Source organism: Monodelphis domestica, chromosome 3 (assembly GCF_027887165.1).
Source record: "Monodelphis domestica isolate mMonDom1 chromosome 3, mMonDom1.pri, whole genome shotgun sequence".
Lineage (NCBI taxonomy): Eukaryota > Metazoa > Chordata > Mammalia > Didelphimorphia > Didelphidae > Monodelphis > Monodelphis domestica.
In genome coordinates this window covers 529,940,412-529,953,071 of record NC_077229.1, presented here as the reverse complement: position 1 = coordinate 529,953,071, position 12,660 = coordinate 529,940,412, and the positions used below count along the sequence as shown (strand labels likewise).

Below are 12,660 nucleotides of genomic sequence, written 5' to 3'. Positions count from 1 at the left end.
ATAAGAGATGAGACGTAATCTTGGAAAGAGAGGCCACAGTTAGTCAAAAAGTCAAAGAAAGGAATTTGTAGCTTCTCCAAATGGCGATGAGGGATGAAGGTGGAGGTGAGCCAGAGCGTGTGGGTCAAGGAACGTTGAGTGGCATCTTTAGATGACTTAGGAATAGAACTACAGCAGCTGTGTGGAGAACTGACTGAAGAGGACAGAAAACGGAGTCAGAGATGAAAAGGTTCCTGAACAGGCCAGGTAGGAAGTGAAGGAAGCCTGGACTAGGGCGGCTGCAGGGTAAATCTAGATCATGGTGCATAACATATAGTAGGTATTTAATAAATGCTGGTTGACTGAAGAAAGAAGAAACGGATCTCTAGATCTGGAAGTCGAGCCAGAGATGAACGCCGATAAGATCATCAAGAGACGACATCCGTTAAATCCGTAGGTTCGTTAGTTCTTTGCTTTTTACAACACCCCAAGACATAACTGCAGCTCTTCCAAGTTATCTGATAGCCTTCATGGTCTTGTGGTTTCACATCGTTTCCGTATTTTCGGAGCAGCCCCATTTGGCACGATATGACATATTGGGATAGCAGAGCACGATGATTCCTCATGAAACTGTCATCAGGGCCCAAGAACCAGATTGCCTCCCAAGTGAGGCATCTTTATAGACCCCAACTAAATCCCTTGGGGAGCATCAAAGAAGCACCCCCCCCCCCGGTATTTTAAGTGAGGGGCGAGACTATTTTAGAAGACAAATCATGTAATTAAGAAGCATTAGAGCAAACTCTATAAAGTGTTACGTCACCGTGATCAGAACCAAGTTGAACTGCAGCATTATTCCATTCAACTCTACTATAGAGACCTAAATTTTAAAACTATCATTTCAAATGAAATCACATTAAAATAGCTGAATGTCGATCATCAGAAAGCTGGTTACTTACAACACTGAATGTCTTCTGATCGAGCTCTTCAGAATCCTCAGATATAGGAACTGGTTCACCACTTGCAGTAATGTGAACTGGAGCATCTGAAATTGTGGATTTCTTAGATTTTTCTTTGCTATCAGATTTGGTTTCACTGAGCTAAGGGAAAAAAAAGACAAATTAGTCTTCTAGAAAACGGAGTAGTAAAAAAGGTACATTTTAAAACTTTGGGCGCTCTAGTACGTATCATTACTAAATTTCTTCAAATCACACCTTCCCAAAATTCACTTGGGGAAACGAAAAAGGAAGAAAACGTGTGAACTTCCTCTCGTTTCTTTTTCCATTATCAGTTAACCTCTCTAAGCTTCAAATTTACTTATCTGTATAAAAAAGGACAGATCACATTTGCACTCGCTGGTACGTCTTCCATTATCTTCCTACTAAGAGTTGTGAGGATTAAAATGAGACAATATATGCAAAGCAGTTGAACGGTACACTGTTTTTATATTATTAAGGACAGAGTCTTAATCTGTTTCCAAACAGGTTTTCTCCTCTGCTAGAGGTAGAAAAAATAAGAGCTCTCAGAGAATCGTAACTAAAATATGTGGAGAAATGTTGGCTGGCGTTACTTCTTCTGAAGGGGAATAACCTCTTTAATTTTCCATGTTTGACAGTTGCATAGTGTGATTATCATACCTTTTCTTCCTTTATGTCCTTGTCTTTCTGCATAGCTTCTTTTATTTTGCTTTCTCTTTTTTCTTTAATATCTTTTTCCTTTATATCTTTCTTATCCTCCTTTTCTTTTCTCTCCCTTTTAAGTTCTCTCTTATTTTCCTTTTCTTTTGCTTCCCTTTTTTCTTCTTGTTCCTTCTTTACACAAACATCTGGCTCAGATTTTTCTTCACTGTCTTTTTCTGCTTTTACTTTTCTATTTGGATTTTTCACAGAAGTGATCTCATCCTGCAAAGTGCAAGATGTGCACCATATTACTAACCAGGTCTCAGCAACGGCTAACTAAGTAAACATGAATAATGCCTGCTATGAGTCAATGCTACTGGAACGGACACGGAGCCTGAGCGGAAAGACCCTGAATCGGATTGATATGTGCGAGGTTTCCCTGCCATAAAGAGAAGGTAGGCTGCCCCGTCCTTGGGAAGGGAAGTCTTCCAGTGGCAAATATTTGGAAGAAGGGGCTTTGCAACGCATAGAACTGGCATAGATCGAACCCCAGAGGATGAGTCAGAAAGAGAGTTTCAGGGCGGGAAAACTACAGCCAGTGCCTCCAAGTCACTCGTCTCAGTCACTGCTACGAGACCCAACAAACACCACACCAGTCGCTTTTGGCAGGCACTCTCACCTTGTCGTCCTCGTCGTCCGATTTGTCCGAGGGCAGCGGGGAAGAATCGCTCCTTACTTCCTCCTTCACTTTAACACACTTGGCCATTTTATTCTTCTTAGTCCTCATTTTCCTCCTCTTTGAACTCCCCTAAAAACAAGGAGGTCGTTTCTAACAGCAATTCTCTGCGCTCTATCGCGGAGACCTCAGTTCGTGATTAAGCTCGGAGGGCCCGTTTCAGGCACGAGTGAGCAGTGACCACGAGGCAGATCCGGAGGGGCGAGGGACGGCGCGCGGGGCAAGGAGTCCCCGACCCAAACCACGAGCGCCGGCAATCCCCGTTTCTCTATTCCGGAGAAAGACGGCAGTGAGCCTTTCCCCAGGCCAAGCTGCCCCGGGGTCCTGGGCAGGGCGCGAGGCGCGCAGCCAACTCTCCTCCTCCTCGGGGAGTTCCGGTCACCCGGGCCAGCCCTCCCCAAACTAAGGGTATCCTCAAGTCCCCCTCCGCGCCTCCTCCCCTTCTCCAGGGGCGCCGGGCGCCCCGCTCTGAAAACCTGCCCCGACTGCGTGCGCAGCGGAGGACGAGGCGCTCCGGCGGCAGGACTCACCGTGCCGGACAGTCTCTGGGCTTCCTTCCTCGCCAGGTCCTTGTTGAGCAGTTTGATGAGGTAGTCGGCGCGCGTCTGCAGCTGCTTGGCCTGGGGCTTCTTGTCCGGGTCGTCGGGCAAGATCTGAAAAGGAGCGGGCGTTCAGAGTGGGCCGCAGCCGTGGCGCCCCCACACAAGGGGGCCGGCGGGGGGACTCAGGCGCCCCTCTGCCCGGGGCCCCACGGCGCGGCCCCGCTGGACAGCTGGGCGGCTCCGCTTTCCTTGGCAGCCTTCTCCTTGCGTCTAGGCCAGCTGGCCAGAGAGCGGAAGGTCCCCGCCATGGCGCGGCGCGGCGCGGCACCGCCAACAAAGCATCCACCGGAGGGCCGTCGGGAGAGCGAGCTGCTTCCTCGGGGCGCGCCGCCAGCCCTCGGGGACCCCACCAGGAGCTCGCAGGCTTCCCCGAAGGCCAAACGGGCCGCCGACACTCGCTGCCACGGGAGGGCCCGGAGGAGAGGCCCCAACAGCCCGGCTCTCCGGAAGGGGTCCCGGCCTCGGCCAGCCTCGCCTCGCTGGGTCGGCGACTCCCCCCCGCGGCCGGCTCCCAGCCCAGGAGCCGCCTGGTGCGCGAGGAGGCCGGAGGCGGTTAAGGGCTCACCTTGTGCGTCAGGCTGAGGTCGGGGTCCATCTTGATCATCTCCCAGCTGCCGTAGCCGTACTCGTAGATGCCGATCAGCAGGTTCGAGTCGTCCTCTTTGCCCCAGTCGATGTCGAAGTGAGCCGCCTTGGTGTGGCACGGCACGGCGTACCTGGGCGACAGCCCGCCCGGCTCAGCAGAGCCCCGCCCCCGCCCCCCGCCCAGTGCCCCCCCCACAGCCCCCCGCCCAACACCCAGTGCCCCCCCCCCGCAGCCCCCCGCCCCCCGCCCAGTGCCCCCCCCCGCAGCCCCCCGCCCCCCGCCCAGTGCCCCCCCACAGCCCCCCGCCCAACACCCAGTGCCCCCCCCCGCAGCCCCCCGCCCCCCGCCCAGTGCCCCCCCCCCAAAGTCCGCTGCCCGCCGCCCACTCACTGCTTTCTCTCCTCGGGGTCCGCCGGGATGGACTTGTGCAGCGGCGCGAGCTCCTCCTCGTGGGAGATCACCAGCTTGGCGTTCACCTGCACGCCCGAGATGCGGAAGGTCGGACCCTTCACCTTGCCCAGGCGGCCGCCTGCGGAGACGCAAAAGCGCAGTGAGGCCGCAGGGCGCGCGGGGGAGGGGCACGAGCCCCGACAGCGACGAGCAGCTCGGAAGCACCCCGGACGGGGGAGACGAGCTCAGGGTGCGCCACGGAGCCCTCGGACGGACCCTCCCCTCCTGCTGCGGCCCGCAGAGGACCTCCTCGTCTGGGCCAGCCCGGCCTGGCTGGGCCAGAGTGCGCGGCTCACGCCTTTCCCCTCCAGTTCATCCTCTATTCGGCCATCCAAATGGGGCTTCTCCACTCGGACCCGAGGACGGCCTTCAGACACCGCAAAGTCCAGCGGCTCCCTGTGACCTGCGACTGGGTCCTGCTGCAGCCCTCAAAGCCCTCCACGCCCAGCTGTGTTTCCACCTCCCCCGCCAGCGGCATTGCCGGCCCTCCCCCCGTCTCTCTCTGTCTCTCTCTGTCTCTCCCTCCCTCTCTCTGTCTCTCCCTCCCTCTCCGTCTCTCTGTCTCTCTGTCTCTCTCTCTTTCTCTCTCCCTCCCTCTCCGTCTCTCTCTCTCTCTGTCTCTCTCTCTATCTCTCTCTCTCTCTCTGTCCCTCTCTCCATCTCTCTCTCTGTCTCTCTCTCTCCCTCCCTCTCTCTGTCTCTCTCTCTCTGTCTCTCTGTCTCTCTCTCTGTCTCTCTCCCTCCCTCTCTGTCTCTCTCTCTCTGTCTCTCTCTCTCTGTCTCTCTCTCTTTCTCTCTCCCTCCCTCTCTGTCTCTCTCTCTCCATCTCTCTCTCTGTCTCTCTCTCTCCCTCCCTCTCTCTGTCTCTCTCTCTCTGTCTCTCTGTCTCTCTCTCTGTCTCTCTCCCTCCCTCTCTGTCTCTCTCTCCCTCTCTCTCTCTCTCTCTCTGTCTCTCTCTCTCTCTGTCTCTCTCTCTTTCTCTCTCCCTCCCTCTCTGTCTCTCTCTCTCCCTCTCTCTCTCTCTCTCTCTCTCTGTCTCTCTCTCTTTCTCTCTCCCTCCCTCTCTGTCTCTCTCTCTCCATCTCTCTCTCTGTCTCTCTCTCTCCCTCCCTCTCTCTGTCTCTCTCTCTCTGTCTCTCTGTCTCTCTCTCTGTCTCTCTCCCTCCCTCTCTGTCTCTCTCTCCCTCTCTCTCTCTGTCTCTCTCTCTCTCTGTCTCTCTCTCTTTCTCTCTCCCTCCCTCTCTGTCTCTCTCTCTCCCTCTCTCTCTCTCTCTCTCTCTCTGTCTCTCTCTCTCCCTCTCTCTCTCTCTCTCTCTCTCTGTCTCTCTCTCTCCCTCTCTCTCTCTCTCTCTCTCTCTCTGTCTCTCTCTGTCTCTCTCTCTCTGTCTCTCTCTCTCTCTCCGTCTCTCTGTCTCTCTCCCTCCCCCTCTCTCCCTCTCTCCCCCCCCCTCTCTCTCTCCCCCCCCTCTCTCTCTCCTGCCAGCTCCCTTCCTTCCAGGCACAACTCAAGCGCCACCTTTCTAGAAAGCCTTCCCCAGTTCGTCCTGGCTCCAAGGCCCTCCTTCCGTCCGTCTGTCTGGGATGCCGTCTCCGTGTGTCCTGCCTGCTGTCACCCCCCCATGCCGAGGCCCCCGAGGCCAGACAGGCACAATCGGACCTGCATTTTTAGCCTTGGCCCATTGGAAGGGGTTCCCTTTCTCTGTTCAAAGGGGGGTCAGCAAAGCGGAGGAGGAGCTCTAGAGCACAAGGAACAGCCCCTCCTCTCCAAGGCGTGCCCTGCAGCGCAGTGACCGGGTCCCTAGAGGCCACTCTCTGGCTCGGGTCTGTCTGCTGAGGCTCTTTCTCATGGAATCTGCCTCCGCGACGTACCCCTGGCCTTGGCGGGGGCTCCACTCCTGGCCTGCTGCCTACTGCTCATGGGTGCCTGCCCCCCCGAACCCCCCCATCCCCTGCCTGAGCCCCCCCCACCTGCCCCCCCTCGCCCCCCCGCCGCACCTGCCCGCTCCTGGCCGGAGGAGCTGTCCTTTAGAGCCTTGACGCAGCCGCTGTGCACCAGCTCGCCCAGGCGCCGGAGGTCTGTCTCCGACTTGTCCACCAGCTCCGCGTCGCGAGCGATGGCGTCCAGCCTGCAAGGAAAGGTCGGGCCCCGTGAGGGCGGGCCCAGCTGGCTCTGGCGGGACCCTACAGACGGAGGGCGAGCCCCGGGGCGGCTTCCGAGGGCCGAGGCCCGGCCGCGTTAGGGGGGCCGAGGAAGCCGGGGGGACGTCAGCGGGACCCCGGGAGGGTCCCGGCAAGCAGCAGGAAGTGCTCGCTGCGCGGCCAGAAGGCAACTTCCCGGCCTCTTCGCAGTGGTCTGGCCGGGGAGGGGGAGATGCCCGCCCCGCCCCCCCCTCCCGGGGCTCCCACGGGGGCCGGAAGCTCGCCGCCCGGCGCCCAGCTGACGGTCCCGGGGACGCTCTCCTTCCGGGGGGCGCCTGGCGCTGGGGGGGCCGCACTCACCTCTCCAGGGGGCCACCAAATTTCTTGTAGCTCTTGATAAACCTGACAGGAAACAAGGCGGTTTCAGTGCGGGCCCCCCACCCACGCGCACCTACAGGCGGGGCGTCAGTGCGCCGCCGCCGCGAGCGGGGGCTGGGCAGCGCCAAAGGGGCCGTCCGTGGCACACACGACCCCCTCACGCTGCGTTGAGGAGCCAGCGCAAAGAAAACAATGGAAGCTACGGTTCATTTCAGAAACGACTTTATTATTTTCACACAACAGAGGTTCAGAGCGCCGTGCCGGGCGCGGGGGCTCCGCTGGGCTCGGGGCGGGGGCCGCCGGCCAGGGGGCGCGGGGGCGGGGCTCCGAGTTACGGGTGGCACCGGGGCGGGAAATGGGTGTCTAGTGCAAAGCGGGAGCGCCTGAGTGGCGGGGGGGGCTCAGACGCCCCCCCAGAAAGGGCTTCCTTAAGAAAAGCTGCAGGACTTTAGCTTTCTGATGGAGAAGAGCTGTATGTCATGTCTATAATTTAAAAGAAAGAGGTTACAGAGGCTTCAGTGGCGGAAGAGCCCCGACTCTGCAGACACAAGGGGCAGCGCGGCCGGCCACGAGGCGATGCGCGCGAGGCCTGGGGGACCCCCGCGCCCCCGGCCGTGCTGAGAGAACCCCTGGGGCGCCCCCTGCGGGGGGGGGGGGGGGAAGGGGCCGACACTGGCGAGCTCACGGGCACGAGTGGGGGGAGGAGCCGCTTGTGAAGCGGGCCTCAAGCTAGCGGGCGCGTCCCTGCCAAGCGGGCCCTGGGGAAGACGGGGGAGCTGCAGGGGTCGGAGCCGAGCCCGCGCTACGGTCAAGCGGAAGCGCGGCGCGCTTATTGGTCTTACCGCCTGATTTCGGCATCGCTAAATCCCTTAATGTTCTCTCGCGGGATGGTCCGGGGCCGGCCTCGCTTCTTCGGCCGCTTTCTCTCCGATATGGAATCGCTGTCGGACCCCGAGTAGCGCCTGCTCCGGCTGCGCCGGCCCTCGCTGCCGTTGAAGCTGATCTGGAACGCGGGGGGAGATGCGCGTGAGCGAGCGGGGCCCCCCCCCCCGAGCCCCCCCTGACCCCCTCCCCGAGCCCCCCCCCCCCCTGAGGCCCCGAGGCTACCTGCTTGGCGCAGTTCCTCATCCGGGGCAGCATGTAGATCTCCTCGAGCTCCTTCTGCCGCTCTTCCTCCTCGAGCCGCCTCCTCTGGTCCTCCGGGATGATTTCCTCCCAGTTCCGCGAATTCCTCTCGGGCTCTAACTCGATGTCGTCTTCGTCCATGTTGGAGAAGTTGGCCACCTGGCGAGAACAAGAGGGAGACGCACCAGTTACCGGCCGCGGCCCCCCCCGCGCCGGCCCCCCCCGCCGAGGAAGCGCCGCCTGTGCTGCCCCGAGAGGCGGATCCGAGAGCGGGAGGCCGGGACGGCCCTGCAGAGGCGCCCCGAGGAGCCGCAGCTCCAGAGGAAGCACTTCCAGGCGCGTCCAAGAGGGGGCCCGAGTCGTGGCGGCCCCCTCCAGCGGCCCAGAGCCATCCCACCTGCAGGGCTTCCTGGGAAGGGCCCCCCCTGTCTGCGTCATCCGCACGCCGGGCTCTCGTCCGAGCACACAGACGGACCGTCGTCGTGACGGCCGCTGAGCCCTGGCAGACTCGGGCCGCCGCGGCCCCTCGGGGGGTGCTCGCACCCTCCGGGCCGAGACGCCGGCGTGCTGTGCGCCGACGCAGCGGGCAGGCCTGGGACGGGGGGCCGCCTGTCGCCGCGGCATGCGATGGCTTCCCACCCTGGGCCACGCCGTCGCGCGCGTCGGTCGGCCGCATCCCCTTGGCTCTTGCTCGTCGAATGCGCTTCAGACGGCCTGGCGAGGGGCCCGGGAGCCGCCCGTCCTTAGAAGGTCCCCCGAAGACCTTCCAAGCTGGCCCCGCTTCCCCTCGCCGCAGACTGGCCCAGGTCGTCGCCTCGGCCCGAAGAGTAAGGCATCGGCTCGGGGCGCCGGCATTCCGAGGCCGCCCTCAGGCTCCCTGGCCGCCGCGACCGGGCGAGTCCCGGGCTCCGGCCCAGGAAGGCCGCGCACGCAGCGTGGGGAGCCAAGCCTGAGCGCCACGCGGCAGCCCGTCTCCCACCAGAGCCAGGGCTGCGGTAGGCGGAGCGGCGTCCGCGCCGACAGGCCTCCTCAGCCCTGGAGAAGCTCCGGGAGGCCGCCCAAGAGATGGCCGAGGGGAGCACCCTGCCCCTCCCCACGCGGCTCCCCATCGGGAAGTTCCCTCTGACGGAACTCGTCACAGCGCTGCTCTCCGTTGCCGCGAGGACGGAAGACGGCGGCTTTTTGCCGACTGAGAAGATCGACTCTGATTCTCAGAGATCTGCCAAGAATCAGCCTTAATTTCTTGTGGCAGGACGTGCGTGGAGCGCGTGCCTGTCACAACTGCTATCTGCTACTCTGCATCTCTCACCGGCTTGAGACTTCTGAGGAAAGGGGGGCAGCCCCCGCTCTCCTGTTACAATCTTCTAGATTCCGTCCTGATTTGGCCTTGATGCGCAGGAGGCTGGAACTGAGCCGGCTGAACCACATCCCACTGAAAACGGCCAGCAGTGAAAAATGACGTGATCAAGCAAAGCTCCCCCCACTGAATGGATTCATCAAGATGCTCCTGTTTCTAGATAAATGCATACCAAGAACCCTTCATAGGCGTGACTGGGACAGTAACACCAAAGGCCATATGATATTGATTTTTATGTATTAACTATATTAATTAATACGGACTATATAAAAGTTAAATGGACTATAGATTTCCTTTAAGGTGGTTATTTATATATATGCTTTTCACCTCTGGCAGACGAAGCTATAAAGAAAAAAATGCTTTTAAAAGTTTGACAAGGGAAAAACTATGTACTGAAATCACAAAATGCCAGAGTTAGTAAGGAATACCAGCAGTTAATCTGTTGCTAGGAAAATAAGACTGTAAAGTTATGAGATTTACCCGCGATCAGAGTATCTTAGGTCTCCAAAGGTCATTCAGTCCAGTGATGGCAAATCTTTTAGAGACTGTGTGCCATGCTTCACCCCCCACCAAGCTGGACACACACATACACACACACACCTCTCCATCTCTTACCCACACAGGGGGGGAGGAAGCACTGCCACTGGGCTGTTGGGCAGAAGGGCGGGAGAAATGAGGAATGTCCTCAGCCAATAGAGGGGGTGGCCAGAGCACTCTGCTCCCCTCCAGCTCTGCCGCCTGTGAGCTGCCCACCTTACCCTCCCCTCTGGGCTATTGGGCAGAGGTGAGGGATGTAAAAGAAAAGTCATGAGGCACTGTGGAGAGGGAGAGGAAGGGAGCTCCACCCAAATCCCTCTGCCTTTCTAGTGACAAACTGGGTGGAAGAGGGGACAGCATGTATGCCCACAAAGGGCGCTCTGCATGCCCTCTTGGCATGTGTGCCACAGGTTCATCATCACGGAGTGCCTAACCTATATCTGAATACTGATATTCCCAGGCTGAAAAACCTGTCATCGACCTCACCGCCTTGTGAAACAACACATTTAATTATTGAACAACTCTAATAATGAATAAAGCACCACCAGCAAAACAAATTCCCGTCCCCAAAGTGCTAATGCTAGTCATTTTGCTCGCTGCAAGGTGGGACAAGTGCCTTTGCCTCCCGCACGACAACGTCAATCACGTTCTTGTGTGTCCAGACCAAAGGAAGCCCTCCCGTCTCCCACGGAAACGAGGGCTTCCGCGGAAGGGCTGTGCTTTGCCGCTCATCTTTCTGGACACAGTGAGCACGTCGCACGGCGGCTTCAGACCAGAGCGTGACTCTCGGTTCCGGTCACGACACCGGCGGCTGCGAGACAGCGATGGCGCCGTCGCCGCGCGCAAGAATAAGGGACGTACCTTAAACTGGGACAGCAGCTCGTCTCCCACAGTGAGCGGGCCCGGCTCGTTCTCATGGGTTTCCGCCCTCTTCAGGATCTCGTCGATATCCATTTCCTGGAGGGGGAAAGAGGGCTGTCAGAGCGGGCCGTCGGCGCGGCCGGGCCCTCTCGCGCGTGCCTCTGGCGCCGCCAGCCCTTTTTACCTGAGGCTCCTGTTCTTCCCCTTCAGGCTCTTTAAAAAGTTCTTCGGCCCCGAACTTTAAGATGGCCGACAGCTCTTCCTTATTAAAAGGCGTGGAGCTAGAGCAGACAGAAAGGAGCCGTGAGCCGGGCGTCCCCGAGCAGGAGCGCCGGGGCCGCCCCCCACTCCGGCACCTACCTGGAAGGAGCCGAGCCCGTGTGCAGCACCGTCTTGCCGGTGGTGTCCATTCTCTGAATGACCAGATGATCGAGCACCATCTTTTTTTTGGCTCTTTCGAGAATGTCTTCCTCCACTGACCCCTTTGTAACTAGACGATAAATATTAACCTACATAAAAAAGTACACCTCGATTTATATAAAAGATCGCATGAAGAAACCAGATGCCTTACTAGGGAGACAGCGCGGGGACACGGGGAGGCCGCTGGGAGCCCGAGGCCAAGGCACGCGACCCGGGCACCGTGGGGGGACTCGTCTGGCCGGAGAAGGGATGGGGTTTGGGAGGGGTCCGGGGGGGGGGTCCCTACGGGCCCAGAAATGCTGAACAGACTGAACCGAAAGCAGGAAGCGTGTTTCACGCAGCTCAGAGTTCAGACCCGGGAAGGGGAGCCGGTCAGAGCTCAGGGCGGGGCTCTCGGACAGGGCCCCGAGGCAGGGGAGGGAGGCCCAGGCTGGGCCTGTGCTCGCCGTGCGGGGGCTGGTTGGGGGCCCAGCGCTCAGCCGCCCTCCCCACGCGCGCCTCACTGGCAAGGAGCCCCCACCCCACGGCACCTCGGAGGGGCGGCACGTTCTCTGGTCCACAGAGGGTGGACGCGCCCTTCCGGCCGTGCCGCCCGAGGCCAAAGGAGGAAGCGTGCCGAGAGCAAGAGGAAAACGAGACGGACGGCCCCACGTGTGCCCCAAAGCCAGAGCCTCGGCCTCGGGGACGCCCAGTGCCGCGCCCGAGCTCGCCCAAGACAAGGCGTTCCTCAGCCGGAGTCCGGCGGTGGAGGACAAGACTATGAGAGAGGCGAGAAGAGGGTCTGGGGCGGGGGAGGGGGCTGGGGGAGGGGAGGGAAGAAGAACTCCGAGTGCATCGAGTACTTCCTTTCAAATGTCTGAGCGCACTGAATCAAGCTCACCAAAAGCACAAAACTCCAAAATTGCCCCCGAACAGCTCCTGGATGGCCGTTTCAAAGCGGCACCATTGAGATGATTGATGGCTACTATTCCGACAGTCTGAGTCAGAGTATGAGACCAGCAGCGGGGTGACCCTGGGCGAGTCCCCTGACTCAGTCTGCCCTGGAGCCGACGCGCAGGAGGGACTCCAAGACGGAAGGGCAGGGTTAAAGTGGGTAAATGAAATCTGAACTAGAGGGGAGGGGACGCATTTCTACACGAGGAGGTCACACGCTTAAAGCCCCACCGCGCCAAACTGGCGTTAGGGGGAAGCTGGACGAGCTCTGCCAAGGATGGGGAGGAGCGCGCCTTCCGAGAAAGGCTCTTCTGGCAGGCGTCCGAGGGCGAAGGCGCCCCCTACCGAGCGGACACATCAAAGGGGGAGGTGGGCCCACTCAGAACTGGGCGCCTCTGCGCAAATATCCGTTTCCGCATGACTGTCCATCACTGGGTGAACTTGGAGGAAACTCACTTATGCGTCCATCAAAAAGGGTTTCTTACGCCTTTCTATGGATCACGGACCCCTTCTGACAGTCAGCTAAGTCTATGGATCCCCCTCCAAAAGGCTATTAAGTAGAGAAAAATACTATATTGAAGTAAGACACACTCTTTCTCATCCCAGGTCAGAGAGCCCTTCGGAGTCTGCGGGCCTCCCCGAACCCTTCACGCCGGTGAGATGACCACTTGACTAATCTTACCTCAAAGACAAACAGAAAGAGATACTGGAGAATTAACGAGATCCATTTTAAAAGCCCGAGTCCTGATCAGGGAGATGCAAATCAAAACCACTCCGAGGTGCCACCTCACACCCAGCAGACTGTCCAATATGACAGCAAAGGAAAGTGACGAATGCTGGAGGGGATGTGGCAAAGTCGGACACTAATGCATTGCTGGTGGAGCTGTGAATGCTTCCAGCCATTCGGGAGGGCAATTTGGAACTGTGCCCAAAGGGCGCTA

At 59.1% G+C, this 12,660-nt stretch overlaps 1 protein-coding gene across 2 annotated transcripts in view; it reads right to left on the bottom strand.

The window, feature by feature from the left end:
• The window catches only part of CHD1 (chromodomain helicase DNA binding protein 1), an 86,046-nt gene that overhangs the window by 18,734 nt on the left and 54,652 nt on the right, over nucleotides 1-12,660 (bottom strand). Inside the window, exons 20-32 of one of the 2 annotated variants that reach the window (XM_056825002.1) lie at nucleotides 10,727-10,875; nucleotides 10,551-10,647; nucleotides 10,367-10,462; nucleotides 7,594-7,770; nucleotides 7,329-7,489; nucleotides 6,469-6,510; nucleotides 5,965-6,095; nucleotides 3,910-4,048; nucleotides 3,499-3,649; nucleotides 2,862-2,984; nucleotides 2,275-2,403; nucleotides 1,614-1,877; nucleotides 936-1,076 (exon numbers count right to left, since the gene is read on the bottom strand). In XM_056825002.1, the coding sequence (XP_056680980.1) occupies nucleotides 936-1,076; nucleotides 1,614-1,877; nucleotides 2,275-2,403; nucleotides 2,862-2,984; nucleotides 3,499-3,649; nucleotides 3,910-4,048; nucleotides 5,965-6,095; nucleotides 6,469-6,510; nucleotides 7,329-7,489; nucleotides 7,594-7,770; nucleotides 10,367-10,462; nucleotides 10,551-10,647; nucleotides 10,727-10,875 (1,800 nt within the window). The remainder of the gene's footprint in view (nucleotides 1-935; nucleotides 1,077-1,613; nucleotides 1,878-2,274; nucleotides 2,404-2,861; nucleotides 2,985-3,498; nucleotides 3,650-3,909; nucleotides 4,049-5,964; nucleotides 6,096-6,468; nucleotides 6,511-7,328; nucleotides 7,490-7,593; nucleotides 7,771-10,366; nucleotides 10,463-10,550; nucleotides 10,648-10,726; nucleotides 10,876-12,660) is intronic. The other variant, XM_056825003.1, reaches the window with a different exon arrangement.